The 14,340-nt window shown below is 45.8% G+C and overlaps 1 protein-coding gene across 1 annotated transcript in view; it reads left to right on the top strand.

Annotated features, from left to right (window-relative positions):
• The window catches only part of LOC142560961 (myb-related protein B-like), a 315,010-nt gene that overhangs the window by 235,567 nt on the left and 65,103 nt on the right, over window positions 1–14,340 (top strand). The window contains exon 14 of the mRNA XM_075673395.1: window positions 7,534–7,659. Within this exon, the coding sequence (XP_075529510.1) occupies window positions 7,534–7,659 (126 nt within the window). The remainder of the gene's footprint in view (window positions 1–7,533; window positions 7,660–14,340) is intronic.

The raw sequence follows: 14,340 nt of genomic DNA, 5'->3' as shown, positions 1-14,340 counted from the left end.
GGCCCGGACACTGCGCAGTCACCCGTTGCGACGGGCGAATGACCACCATCATCATCGTCGCTGTCTTCTGTCGCGAGAGGTGGTGCGAGGCTTTTTTTTTTTTATTGTAAACAATGATGGCGGCGGCCACGCAAGTGTGCTGTGGCGGTAGTTAATGCAATTTAAGCGCACAACGAATGCATTTGAGCAGTTTCCGGACACAACTAGTGTTACATGAGTAGATTATTTGCGGACTGTCGTTTCAGAAAATTTTGTTGATGAGGGATTGCTATAGAAAAAAGTTTCGTTGTCGCGAGATAGGAAATTCATTGACTCCTATGGCTGTTCGCCGGGGATCCGAAAATATTTCTTTGCGGCGAGAATTTCGTTTCTTCGGGATTTCGTTACCGCGGGTTTCGACTGTAGTTGCATTTCAGAGGCACCGTGGCTTCTTCGCCTTCCCCAGTAGCAACAAGGGAAGTTTGTCCTTGCCTGTTGCATTGGCACCAAACAGCACTTTGTCATGCTGCTTGCTTTGTTTTCCTCTGGATGAGGATCTGCCAACGGTAGTGAACGTGCGATTTGGTAGCATCTTGTAGAAAAATGCCGCCTCATCTAGGTTGTAGATGTCTTTGTTTTCATACTTTTCAAGCAGAGCTTATTTATTTATTTATTTATTTATTTATTTATTTATTTATTTATTTTCAATGCTCTCAGGGCCATAGGCATTACAGAGAGGAAGGGCATAGAAAACCGGTGACGGTTATCCTTAAATTTGTTGACGTCCGTTAAGGCAGCGACGAAGGTAGAGAGATGGTTCCAGTCATCTCGGGTTAGAGGAATAAATGAATTTATTCCCAGGCTAGTTCGACAGTGCGGCATGCCTACTTGAAGTTGTGGTCAGTTCGTGAAAATATATAAAATGGAGAAAGGAGTAGCTTATCTTTGAGAATAGGGTTGGTATAATAAATTTTATAAAAAGACAAATGAAAGTATTTTCGCCACAGGGACACAACCGGAAGACCAAGGGCTAATTTTATTGCAGATACCCTTGCTGTTCAAAAGTAATTTGAATCAATAGAATGGGCGGCGGGGTTTTGGACAGACTCTAAAGTGTTAATTAAAGTTATCTGATTAGGACCCCAAATGAAGCATGCATATTCTAGGTTAGGTCTCATTAATAACCTATACAGATAAAGCTTAACGGTGCTAGCAGCTATGAAATGGTGCCGTAAGAAACCGAGCGTGTGTTTAGCCTGGTTAGATGGGTAGTTCACGTGCATTTTCCAGGACATATGGTGTGTTATGTGAATACTCAGATGTTTGTATGATGAGACAGGGGATAATGGAGTGTTATTAAGAAGATAGCAAGGGCTGTTATCACGACGGGGCTAGAAATACGCAGGTGTTTGCACTTATTTGCAAGATTGCATGTTTTCAATCGGACTTGAATCGATCACAGGGATTAGTAATTAAACAATGTAGCACACAGTCATCTGCAGAAAGAGTTATCTGGGAGATAACGTTGTTAGGAAGATCATTAATGTAAATTAGAAAAGAGAGGACCTAACACAGAACCTTGAGGTACTCTAGAGGTTACAGAAACAAGAAGTGAGTAATAATCATTAACTGAGGCATAGTGGCTACGATTGGAAAAAGAACAGTTAATCCAGCCTGATCATCAATATTAAGAGCACCGAGTTTAACCCTTTGAGGGTCAATGATGTAAATATACGGCGCCGCGAACAAGTCCGAAAATAGTTGATGTCGTATATTTACGGCGCCATCTGTACGTTTAAAAAGCACGCCCATTTCCTAACTTTCTTTTTTCTGTCATGTGCTGCCACTATGTGGGAATACAGGGAATGTTTTCCCGTGCCTCCCTCTCTTGGTTTTCGTTGCATGGTTCGTTTTAGCGCTAGTTTTCTCCCACACGTCTATGTAGTACCGCCCGCACATTGGCGTGCGCACGGGTGTGTGGCAGTTCGTGTTTTGTTTTTTGCGGACGGTTTCGGCTTCTTACGCTTGCAAAACTGATAGCTATCTCATTACTAATCGCTCAAAGGGCCTCTTTTTACTCGTTCAGTGCTCACAGGGGTGCGCATAGGAAGGATGCCGCCGTGCATGCGTTTCCGCTTCTCTTTTTTTTGACACTCGCGAAAACTAATTGCCTCTGGTTGGCGATAAGATGAAGATTAGGGGAAGTTTGTCACACGTTTTGCTTTTTTGTGGGCACACAACCACACAGTTTTGTTGAGTGTGCACACCTACGCAGTTCGATTAGACATTAGTGTACTTGAATATTTCACAAGACTAGATTGTCTTGTGAAATATTCTAGTGTGCGCATTTTCAAGGCCTTGAACTATGTGTCTTGAACTATGTGTGTAAAAATGCATAAAATTTTGAATTCTTATAAGTTTATTTTCTTTTTTATTGTTATTCATGAATGAAGAGTACATACATACCAATGCAAAATATTTTTTTCTCATTTGACGGTCACCCTAGAAAAATTGTGGTGAATCCTTTTCAAAATAAGTCCATAAGAAGAATTGAAATCTGCAATAAAAGAAATCAACCCTGGGCGGTCGCATATGTCGAAAAAAATCAACCCTTAAAGGGTTAAGTAGTAGACCATGAGAAACAGTGTAAGATGCCTTAGTAAAGTTTAAGAAAATGCAGTCCACTATAAGCTAGCATCCATTGTGCAAAATAAATCATTAGTGAAAGATAGGAGTTGTGTGTCACATGAAAAAAATTTTTTGAAGCCATGTTCACATAAATGGTAAAAACTTTTTAAATTCAAGGAGAGTAACTAGATGAGAATAAATTACGTGCTCAAGAAGTTTGCAGCTGGTTAGTGAAATTGGCCGATAGGTATTCAACTGGTACTACCTGATTAGGGAACCACCACCATCCAGTCATGAGGGATGGAACAGCCCTGTAGTTGGCGTTCACATTTCACAAATGCTGAGCAGGTAGATGTGTTTTTCAAGAACTTTTTGTTATGCCTTCGATATCTGAACTAGATGAAATCTTGTCTTTCAATTAAACATATCAAACCAGTGGAATCAATGATTATTGGATCCATTGGTAGAAAGTCAGCTGTACAAGGATGAGGGAATGCAATCAGCAAGGTAGAGGAAAAACACGAGGCAAAAAATTGTTCAACACTTTGAAGCAGTCACTGTGGTATATTGGAGTGTTGTCATTGTTGCAGAGACCTACTGTATGGGGCTATTCCAGCTGACCGCATTCCAAAATTGCCTCGGGTTATTTCTAAAAAGGGACGGGAGTGTGTATTCGCAGAAATCTTTCTGCTTCTGACAAGATTTTTTTATACTCCATGTTGGCAGTGGCATAAGTGTTCTGGCGTTCGGCTGTTTGTGTTGCCTTGGCCCACCGGAATAATCTTATCTTTTTGTTCAGCAGGCACTGCAGGCACGTGTTAATCCTTTGAGGGTCGATTTTTTTTAGCCATATGCGACTGCCCAGGGTCACTTTTTTAATTGCAAATTCCAATTCATCCAAGGGACCTAGTTCTAAAAAAAATTTACCGTAATTTAATTTTTCTAGAGTAACCGTAAAGTGGGAAAAAGGTATTTTGCATTGGTATATATGTACTGTTTATTCATGAATAACAACAATAAATAAAGGAAATAAGCTTATAAGAATTAAAAATTTGATGCATTGTTATACACATAAGGCTTAGAAAATGTGCATGCGAGAATATTTTGCAAGTGTCAAATATTCCTGCTCTTACACTAATGTTTGCGTCCATAGCGTAATCGAACTGCGAAGGTGAGCGCACTCAAGAAAACTGTGGTTGTGTACCCCTTAAGAAAGCAAAATGTGCGACAAACTTCCGCTAATCTTCATCTTATTGACAAACAGAGGCAATTAGTTTTTGCGAGTCCCCAAAAAAAGAAAACAAAAGGAAACGCATGCACGGCGGCATCCTTCCTATGCACACCCCTGTGAGCACTAAACAAGCGAGAAACAGGCATTCACCCTTTGAGTGATTAGTAACAAGATAGCCATCAGTTTTGCTAGCGCAAGAAGCCGAAAGCACCTGCGGAACAAAACCCAAACCGCCGCCCGCCTGCGCACGTGTGAATGCGTGAGTGGTAGTATATAGATGCATCGAAGCGAACTAGCTCTAAAACAAACCATGCAACGAAAACCAAGAAAGGGAGGCCCGAGAAAAAAATTCCCTGTATTCCCACATAGTGGCAGCACATACCAGAAAAGAAAAAGTTGGGAAATTGCCGCGCGTTTTAAACGTACAGACGGCGCCGTAAATATACGGCACCGACCATTTTGGACTTTTTCGTGGCGCCGTATATTTGTCATTCACCCTCAAAGGGTTTAAACCACGGAGCACGAGAGTTGGATATAATGCGTTTCTGTGGGATGAATTGATTAAATAAAGAAATTACCTTTTCTTTGAATAAGGTCCATTTTTGATCAGCATTGCGAGTGTCGAAACTTCATGGAGTGAGCGATAAAGTCCATTAGTCCACAGTTTATAGACTCAAAGCTGGCATTTCTTGTAGCCGATGTTGGCGCCATACGTCTACAGTGCCATGGTTCACGGCTGCACTTTCACCAAAGATCGACTTCGAGGTCACGCCGTGTCGTTTCTTGAATCGCTCAAGCCAGCTAATGTTGCACTTGAAATCTTTATGGCCCATTTGGAGGGCGAGAACTTCAGCTTTTGCAGTAAGTGCAGGTCCATGTGCAGGGAGATTTTTACTCCTGACATTCTTCAGCCACTGTAGAAGTGCACCTCCCACTTCGGGGTATATTGAATCGCGATTTCGCTTTCTCTTCGCCGAGAAGCTCTTTTCAAAGCTATCAAGCACAGCTTCCTTGTTTCTTAATATGGTTGATAAAGTAGATGGCAGTATGCCAAATTTCTTCGTGATTTCAGTTTTCTGCTGGCCGCCTTTTTCCACTTCTTTTATCAGCAGAACTTTCTGCTCCAAAGACGAACACTTTTGCCCGGAGACTGACGGAGCCATCTATCACTGTAGACCACGAAAGCACACGCGAGGCATGCCTAACGAAACACTGAATCACACACAATCATGCGGCCTGCAGCATAAATCCAAATGTATGCACTGTTGGCACGAAAGGGACTGAATGCAGTGGGTGACGCAGAAGGCAGAAGCTTCAAAATGTTGTCAGGGCATCTCGCTTTCCTCGAAAGTGCGCGCTGTTGATGACAACGGTACTCCGGCAGCAACTGCATATTGCATCTCCCACGTACGAGCGAGGAAAGCGGGAAGGAAACACAGTGTTTTCTGTCGTGCGCATGGTGCCGAGGAGACGGGAGGGAGGGGGTATGCAGTGTTTCACTCCAGCAACCGCAACAGCGCATTGCGCGGCCGCAGTGCGCCCTATCCGCAAAGCGATCTGTGTGGGGGCTGACTCGATGGTGGCTCATACCTTTGTGCGTGCTGCATTCTCGCTGCTCAGTTTGAATTGAAACAAATGTTTGCAAGTTTACACGGCTCATAAAACTAATGTCCTTACTTTTCATATAGCTGTCTAGTAATTTGCCATCACAATTGATCGCTTGTATTTTGGGCAAAACGAACTTTCTTAGAGGTGGCTGCAGAAAAAAGAAACCGCTCAAAATTTTGCTCCGCATAATGAATGCACCGCCCAACTTTATGCATACTTTTTGGGGAAAAAAGTGCGTTCATTATGCGAGTAAATACGATATGTCATTTTCTACTCGGCACGCAATCTTGCTTTGTGATCTGCTTCTGCCTACCTCAGTGTTTGTGTAATACTGACTTATACTGCTAGTCAGGTGTCCTCGTGCACAGCACGCAAAATCTTGCACTGCACAAAACAAGACAAATGCAGCAGCTCTCGTGCGACACCGTCAATGGAAGTGCGCTGTCCAGCACTAAAGGAAGGGAGAGAGAAAAAAAAAGCGGGGCCCGTGACATATTCGTTAAGTGATCCTCGAGCTCCGGTATGGGAGGATTCAGGGAAGGAATTTCGCTTGCAGAGGCTAGAGGGGGCAAGAGGAAAAAGTGTTAGCGGTGATGCTCACCTCCTGATACCTTGGGTTCGTGGCACTGAAATATTCGTCTTGGCTATTAACGAACCAATATGAAAAATTGACGGCCCTTTAAAATGCTGCTGCCAATGATCGTATGCGCACTGACCTGGCAGCAACAAATCTTTGCATTGGGGGTTACTTTCACAAATTGTTTCTGTTAAGACACTCGTAGGTTTGTTTCGTCCATGTACACTTTTCTCATTTCTCCCAAGAATGGTTTTGCTCCATTGCTTCACCACGTCGAAAAACACAGCTACACAGTACACGAACACACCCGCTGCTCGCAGTTGGTGAGAGACTTTAGAAATCTTTCCTCGTCGTAACTTCACTTTCGAGTAAAACAAAACACCATAGAAAAAATGCACACGATGTTTGTTTGCAGCGGTGTGTCGCCGCGGGATCCTGTTTGCAGGAAAGCGTAGCGCAGCGTCATCGATGCTCGCTGCATTCTTTCTTCACCGGATCACGGCTCAAAACAAACACACGCTGAACAGATGCTGCATTGTAAGCTCGCAATAATATTTCTGGCATGATAGACCACTATAAACAGTTTGGGAATTCACTCCGACGAGGGGCAGATGCACACAGCTGATACAACTCGGCCCAGTTTGAAACATGAGCAGCCATGGTTTCCATTGGCGGGGTCACCGGCCATGCAGCTCGTGACGTCAGTCTAGAGTGCGTGCTCTTTGGTGGAGGCTCGTGTTCATCTGCCTTGTAGGGGCAAGTGCCGTTGTGTTCTAAAGTTGTACCCGGATATGGTAGTGGCGTTTCCTTGCTTTCTTACGTCACCTTTTCGCTCTCCCCTCCCCCACAAATACGGGAGCTGCAAACAAAGAGTGGCAAGGCTCTTTATTAGTCACTCGTTTTGTGACTGCATCAGTTCTACCCTTTCTTTGCCTCCTTGCCCTTCCTCCCCTCTACCATTCTATCAACTCCCCTTTGGAATGTTGCGCATTCGTGCAAAGGTAAGCACTGCAGTTTCTGTAATGCCTTTGCGGGGCCCCGTGAATAACTACAGCCGTCAGAAGGGCATTGTGGTGATGCCCAGGGAGCTCCAGAGGGCATTGTGAGGACTGTCGATGGAAAGGTCATATTGAGTTTCTCACGTTGCCTTTCATCTCTGCCAAGCTGCGGCCATGTATATGCACCTTCTGAGCACTCCCAGACGTGGCATGCAGCAGCAGAAGTAGCGGAAAAATCAAAGAAAGAGACAAAGATAGCTTCGCTTTAATAAAAATGTAATTCTGATTGTATTTCTGGTATTTGTTTAATATGCGAATTCAATCAAGAGAGAGAGAGACAGATAAATTGGTTGGGAAAGGCAGGGAGGCTAACCAAATAAGCATTTGTTCAAAAGTAATAGAGGAGGCTAATTGGTGCTGGCCTTTCCACGGTATCTGAACATGGCAGCTTTGAGGAGTTCATTGCTTTGCGAATGATTGCAAAAAAGAAAATGCTGTTGCTGCGTTTGCAGCCGGACACTCCGTCCCTCAACCTGGATGACATCGGTGACCTGCTGGGCAATGTGGCGCGGCAGGGACGGCAACCAGCCACCACTGTGACGGAGGTTGTCCCCCCCAAGAGGCGGGGAAACAAAGAGGTCAGTATGGCCACCTTGAGTACTGCTGGGCATCACCTAGTGGAATGCCAGCGAGCGAGAGGGAAACCAGAGCCATAAGGAACAAAAGGCTCTCAAGCTGTTCCTTCCATCCATCTCGTTTGCTGGCATTCCACTATGTGATGCCAACTTCCCCAACAAGCCACTCACTCTTGAGGGACTGCTTGATTCATGCTTAGTGGCAGGCTTGTTACCGTATTTACTCTATTGTAACGTGCCCTCGATTGTAGCCGCACTTGTTTTCCGTGACAAAAAAGAAAAATAAAAGAAAAAGACCAACTGTAACGCGCATCTATCTGCCGCGACCTAAACAAAGATGAAAAGTCCTTTACATTACTGCGCATCTCATGATTTCATACAGAAGTACAACTTTCTCTCATTTGGAAAAACAAAGATTTACTCCCAATGCACTAAAGTTGCAATTAATAAAAAAAGTTGCAGTTCCACCGAAAGGCAAAGCATCGATTGCGATAGCAAATTAGTAGGCAGCTATCCCAAAAGTAAGGATAGCACCATATTTACTCGCATAATGATACTACTTTTTTGTCAAGAAAAGTGACGCAAATTCAGCAGTGCGATCATTACGTACGTTAAATTTTCTGCGAAAAGAATAATAAGTTTTTTTGATCCCTCATTTGCTGCGGGAGGAAAACAGGTCAACAACAGTGTCTCCTCTGTCAACAAACAGGCGGCTGCCACTGTAACAGTGCGGGACACCAAAGCAAAAATGGTGGCCGGCGGAGCAAGCTGAACACACCAAACGTGATTTTTTTTCCTTCTCGTGTGTACATTACGTGTATTAAGAGTTTCTTCCAAATCAGTAATGAATAATATTGTTAATATCGTCAAGTTTGTGGCGCTCGTCCTGTCTGCTCCTTTCTGTGTCCGTGTTTCACTTCGCGCTAGAAACCAAAATCAAATTAGATAGCCATGTCCTCTTTGAGGCGACAGGAAGGGAGATGGGCGCGCTTAGCTGCCAGTGACATAGAAACACATGGTGGGCGTGCTGCAAAAGCTGCGCCATTTGTCTTTACAACTATCCTAGTACGGCACGTTTCCCCTAAGAGTGGGCGATTATCTTAGCTGTGTTACAAGCGTCGACGTATGAATAGGGTACACTCCTTGCGTATCATTGTAAACGTGGCTCCGCTCGCGATTTGTTGCGTGCCCACAAGTGTAGACGAGAGGAATCGAAAGGTGCCACTTTCGTTGTTGTTGCTGACCACAACCATTATAAAGGCTAGGAGTAATAAAGCCAGGCCAAGTTTTGTTGTAGCTTTTTTTTTTTTCATGAAAGTGGGGAAAGTGCTGAAAGGAATGAAATGGGGCATCTGCTTAAGAATCTGTTTCGTGCATGCAGACCGCTTAGTATGTTTGAAGAGTCGTTTGCGTAGCATTCAACAGATTGTAAGCATGATCATTAGCTAGACTTGGCACATGACATATCGCTACGGTAAGTTCGGGGAGTGATCATTGCACGGAAAAAAATAAAATCGAATTTTAACGACAGAATTCAGGGGTGCGATCATTACACGAGTGCGATCATTATGCAAGTAAATATGGTAGTTTTATTGGCCGTATAAACGTTTAATTGTTAGCTTACTAACTAAATTAACAAGCATAGTGTCACGTGCGCACAAGCAAACATGAACACGAATTGCTCATTGACCGCGGAAACTCTGGGCCTCTTCGATTTTCGGAGTTCTGGCAGCCCGCTGGCAGCCAGATGGCAGCCAGCTAGTTCCGGTTCTGACAGGAAGTCACGTGGGCTGGGATTCCAAGACAACCCGAACCTGCCCGAAGTTTGCAAAATCGAACGCCGCTACAGCTGGCCAAATGTAAACATGCTACCAGCATGGCAGCGCCCGGCGAGGCCGGCGCGCGCTCGGCGTAGTCGGCCCATTTATGCGTTACCAGCTTGAAAATATATAGTTGCATTCAGGAATACGATCACTTTCGTGCGATTTCGCGTGACTCGGCGCAGGACGCGTACTGGGCCAACCTCGCCTTGCGCAGCGCAACAGGTGGCCTCCGACGCGGCGGACGACAAGACGCGAAATCGTGATTGTATACTCGAAAGCGATAGTTGGAGGATCCCTGTTCGCGGCGATCACGTCGCCCACTGGCGACATTGATGAGTTGGCGCTGTGTCATTACAAGACATGAAAAAGCAGGTTATCGGGTACGTATCATACGCATAAAATTTCGCGCCTACCTGCTTGCACGGGCTTCGATTTCAGAAAGTTTGTTGTGGCTGGTGGTGCTTCTCATTTTGACCCCAAGGAGCTGGGGACGCGGCTGGCGCATGAAAATGCATGTCGCCTGTGACCAGCGAAACGTTTCACACGAAAAACATTGGTCGCAATCATGAGAGCAATAAGCCAATGTACATACGTGTGTGTCTAATGTACCGAGTGCAATCAGTGTATTCTTATATCAACGGCCTGCAGTTCGAACACATCAGTTTCGAGCTGCCACCTAAGCATACGACGGACAGACGGAGCGAACATGGGCTAGCTGCAAAGCCTTGGCTAATTGCAGAGAAAGGAGAGATATATACATACGCGAGATATGTGAGAAGGAAAGCCACCAGTGAAAGACGAACCCAAAATGTACCGCAATGTGTGGATGAGCGTCTACAACTTTCGTGGAACACGATGCAGTTAACATGCACGCATGAGAGCGCGGCGCTCTGTTCACCGCCGCGAAGAAGCAATCAGGGGACACACACACAAAAGCTTCAAGCGGTTCACCACGGCTCGTATCACACCGCTTCGCGATGCGCAGCGGAGCGTTAGCACCTAAAAAGATAACGCTAGAAGTAAGGAAATCCGAAGATGACCGTAGACAGTTGGCTGAGCGAGGTAAATGTAAGTCCTCAAGCGCCCGCGTTGCAATCCGTGAAGTCCCAGCAAAGATGGCGGCGAGCGCCCATCGCCTCTTTTAGTCGTCTGCTAGCCAGAGAACTTCCAGAGAGCAGCCAGACCAAAATCGTCCTGGCAGGTTCTGGCAGCCCGCGGGTAGCCAGAACCGTCCAGACCGAGCAAAACGAACGCCCTGCGGAAGTGCGTCGCGCGGTGGGCGGAGCAACCCGAGAAAAACGAAGGCGCTCTTGCAGGCTCTGGCAGCCCGTGGGTAGCCAGAAGTGTAAAATCGAAGAAGCCCTCTTTAAAAGTTGCAGTGGGGAAGTGCGGTAGCAGGAACAAGCGAATTGACCTTTGTGCGGCTTCTCGCTTCAATGTGAACTAAGCGACGAGAACACAGCATGGTGCGCCTAGGTGCGTAGATTGTATTCATATTGCAGATCGCTTTCAAGGTATTGGCCGCGTGGCAGTGCCATATCCTGTAGCTGGCGGAGTAGAACGCCTCTCCTGTTTGCGCCAGTCCCGCATGCAAGTTTCGGAAACTCCGAATGCCTGTGATGCGGGCCGATTTCCATCCATCTCGGCACACATGATCGCATTCCTTTTAAATGCGGCATCTTGATGAACTCTTCACGTCTTCGCAGTCGGCACTTCCATTCTGATAGAGCAAACACAGAAAATGGGAAGACAGACGGTGGACTAACCTAAGCATACGTGATGAAGAAATTACGGCCACTGACCAAGTCAAGGTGAAAGAACACACAGAGACGTTTCGGGACCCGTACGGGTTCCTTGATCACACTAAAAGCGGGCAAGAGCTGCAAGTCGTTTTTATGCCAAAATGTGACGTAGGGAATGGGTGTAGTTAGCAGGAAGATTTCCATCAGTCCTGTTGATACTGTTGTCAGTAGTTTGAATAAATAAAGATTCTAACAAGAGTCGCGTCTTTGCTCTTTGCACGGCACGGCACCCACTTGAAGCACCGGGGCTTTTGAAACTTGCCAACTACCGTGAGCTTAAGTTTCTACGATTCGTCGGCGTTACAGCACAAGAGAACCGTAATGCGCTGTTTGCTTCTTTTGCCTCCTTTGCATGCTTTGCCTTTTAAACAGAGGCTCTTCTCGGGTTGCAGGTTAAAAAACAGACCTGCCTCATCAGCATTAAAATGATCATGAGGCTCGTACTCCGCGATGAGCGACGGCAGCTTCGCTAGCCAGTCGCTGACAACTGCCTCATCAGCTTTTTTCGCTTCGCCACAAACGATTTTATAAGCGAGAGTGTGCCTAGTCTTAAAACGCTGCAGCCACCCACTTGAAGCCTGGAATCAATTGATGTGCAGAGCAAGTGCAAACTCGTCAACTTTCTCCTGCAAAACTTTACCGTCAATATTTACACCAGCTGCGGTTACTTCTTTGAGGTGGGAGGCCACCCTGGAGACCGAACTTTTTTATTTTTTTAGATATCCAGATGAAACTTTCAGGGTACGTTCACACCACCGAACTACGAGGAAGTGCAAAGTTTCATGAAGATGTGTTTATTAGATCCGGAGTTATTGAGGTCTAACTAGGTGGTTCATGTATATGCCTGAGGAAAAGCCTGGAGAAATGCCAGGACATCGTAGGAAGCTGAAATTCACTGTGATGATCCGTTGATAGATATCCCAGAAGGCTAAAGAGCCCTTTTCTTTAATTTCCCCTCCAAAAAATTTTAAGACAACTTCGAATTTGATGTAGCCAGTAATGACGACATTCATCAAAAATTATTTGCTTATTATAAATTAACTGCACCAGCTTTTAAAAAAAAGAAGCCTCTTACCCACCGGCAAAGTCATTCAGGAACAGATTAAAAAAAAAAAAAAAACGGCATACAAATCTGAAGAGCGGTTCTTGAGATATCGCCTTCCCCAGCACCCACTACTAGCGAAAAAAAACCCATTCCGAGAAAACAGGCCTTGTTTAATAAGAAAAATAATAATAATAAAAATAGCTTTCTAATATAATAATAAGAGCTTTCTAATAAAAAAACGTGTTTTTTTATTAGAAAGCTCATGCAGAGCTTTTAATTAACGCAGTCGAAAATCCGACACCCTGAGTGTGCCTGGAGCCGCAAGAGCTCCAGGCACACTCAGGGTATCGGATTTTCGACTGGCGACAGCCGACAGCACAGTTCCGCCACTAAAAAGCATCTACGCAGTCGGCACTCGCTGCGAAAGATTGGAAGTTCGATGCTCGTACAAGACGCATATCGTGCTCCCGCGCACCGAACATCTGCACTGTCTTGAGCTTTGCCGGCATCGCTTGCAGCAAAGAACTAGCGAAAAAGAAAAAACGCTGAGGAAATAATCTTAATGATAGCGCGAGACGATGAGCAGCTCGCAAGCTAATGTTGAGGTGGATGGAGCAATGGGTAACAACGACGCGACCGTGGCGGGCGCGGCATCAAAGGGAGCAGCCGCCGCCGCCCGCGCAGCAGCCAATGGCAGGCGCGCTTTAGCCCGTGGGATTTGAACGCGCTGCTCCAGCCAATCAGCACTCCGCATCGCATCACGGCCGTGCCGACGATGCCATTTTGCAAGGCGGCAAAACAGAGACAAAGAATTCAGTCAAAACGACACCAAGATGGCGCGGGCAGGCCGAATGGGCCAGGAATGGCAGGCACGCGAAGTTTGACTTCATTTCGGCATTTGCACGTGTTTTGTGGACCGCGGTGGCCTCAAAAGTAGCGTTTTTTTTTTAACTTTGCAGTTGAATTAGGTGCCGATAATTGCAGAACAGGTAGTTTACGAGACATACAACCCAAAAATATGGTTTTTCAAAAATCAACTTTTTTCCGATTTTTCGGTTTTCAAGGGCCTCGTCCCCCCTTAAACCAAGTCAGGAGAGTCTCCTCAAGCGTCACATGCTGAGCGGTCTTCGCTTGCTTTGCGTTGACATTGAACGAAAGCACATTTTTCATGATATTCCCTCGCTGTGCAACAATTGTGCTCAGTGTTGACGTTGCGAGGCCTAGCTCCTTAGCCAACTCCGTCTGCTTTCTCTTGGGACCCTCATCGACCTTTCCAAGAATCTCTTTCTCGTTGAAGGAGAGCGCTTTCCGCTTGCGAGACATAGCTCGCTATGACTAGGCAAAATGGCACAAACACAAAGAATGCGGCCCGAAGCACAGCAGCCACTCCGTCCGATGGCGCGCGGAAAAGAAGGAAAAGCACAAAAGCAACAAAAGCGCCACCTCTTGAAACTCTTCGCACCCAGTCACAGCCTCTGCACCAAAAGAGAAAAAGAGAAATCACGTGACTGCGCGCTGTTCTCTTTCGCGGCCGTCGGTGAGGCACCATTTTTCCGTATCAACCGACGCAGTATGAAAATCTATTCATAACAGCCGTCCTCGAGCACGTTGCAAAGTAATGGGGCTTGGCCAGGACCACAGAAAAATTCATATCATCCGAAAATTCGTACTAGCTGTGATCGTATCATTGAGATTCCACTGTACACTAAAGTTGCTATGAATAAAAACACAAATGGAAGCGGCCTTGCTGCCAAGATTTTCGCTGCGCCGCTACGAGTCGCGTGGGGCAATAGATATTGCTCGTCGTCGCTATCAGACAACTCCTTATCGCTATCGACAAACCAAAGCATTTCGTCCTAGGTGCCGTCCATGGCATTCGAAATCCCGCACTTTTTAAAGGCCTTGTTGACCATGGCAGACGGGATCATGCATCTTTCACCCATCCACCAATGTTCTGCACCGAGGCACGCTTCATTTTATTGGCAGGCGTGAATTCGTGGCAGCCACTGACAAG

This window comes from Dermacentor variabilis, chromosome 10, assembly GCF_050947875.1.
Source record: "Dermacentor variabilis isolate Ectoservices chromosome 10, ASM5094787v1, whole genome shotgun sequence".
NCBI classification, from domain to species: domain Eukaryota; kingdom Metazoa; phylum Arthropoda; class Arachnida; order Ixodida; family Ixodidae; genus Dermacentor; species Dermacentor variabilis.
Note: the sequence above shows the minus strand (reverse complement) of the source record. Positions and strands in the feature narration are given on the sequence as shown.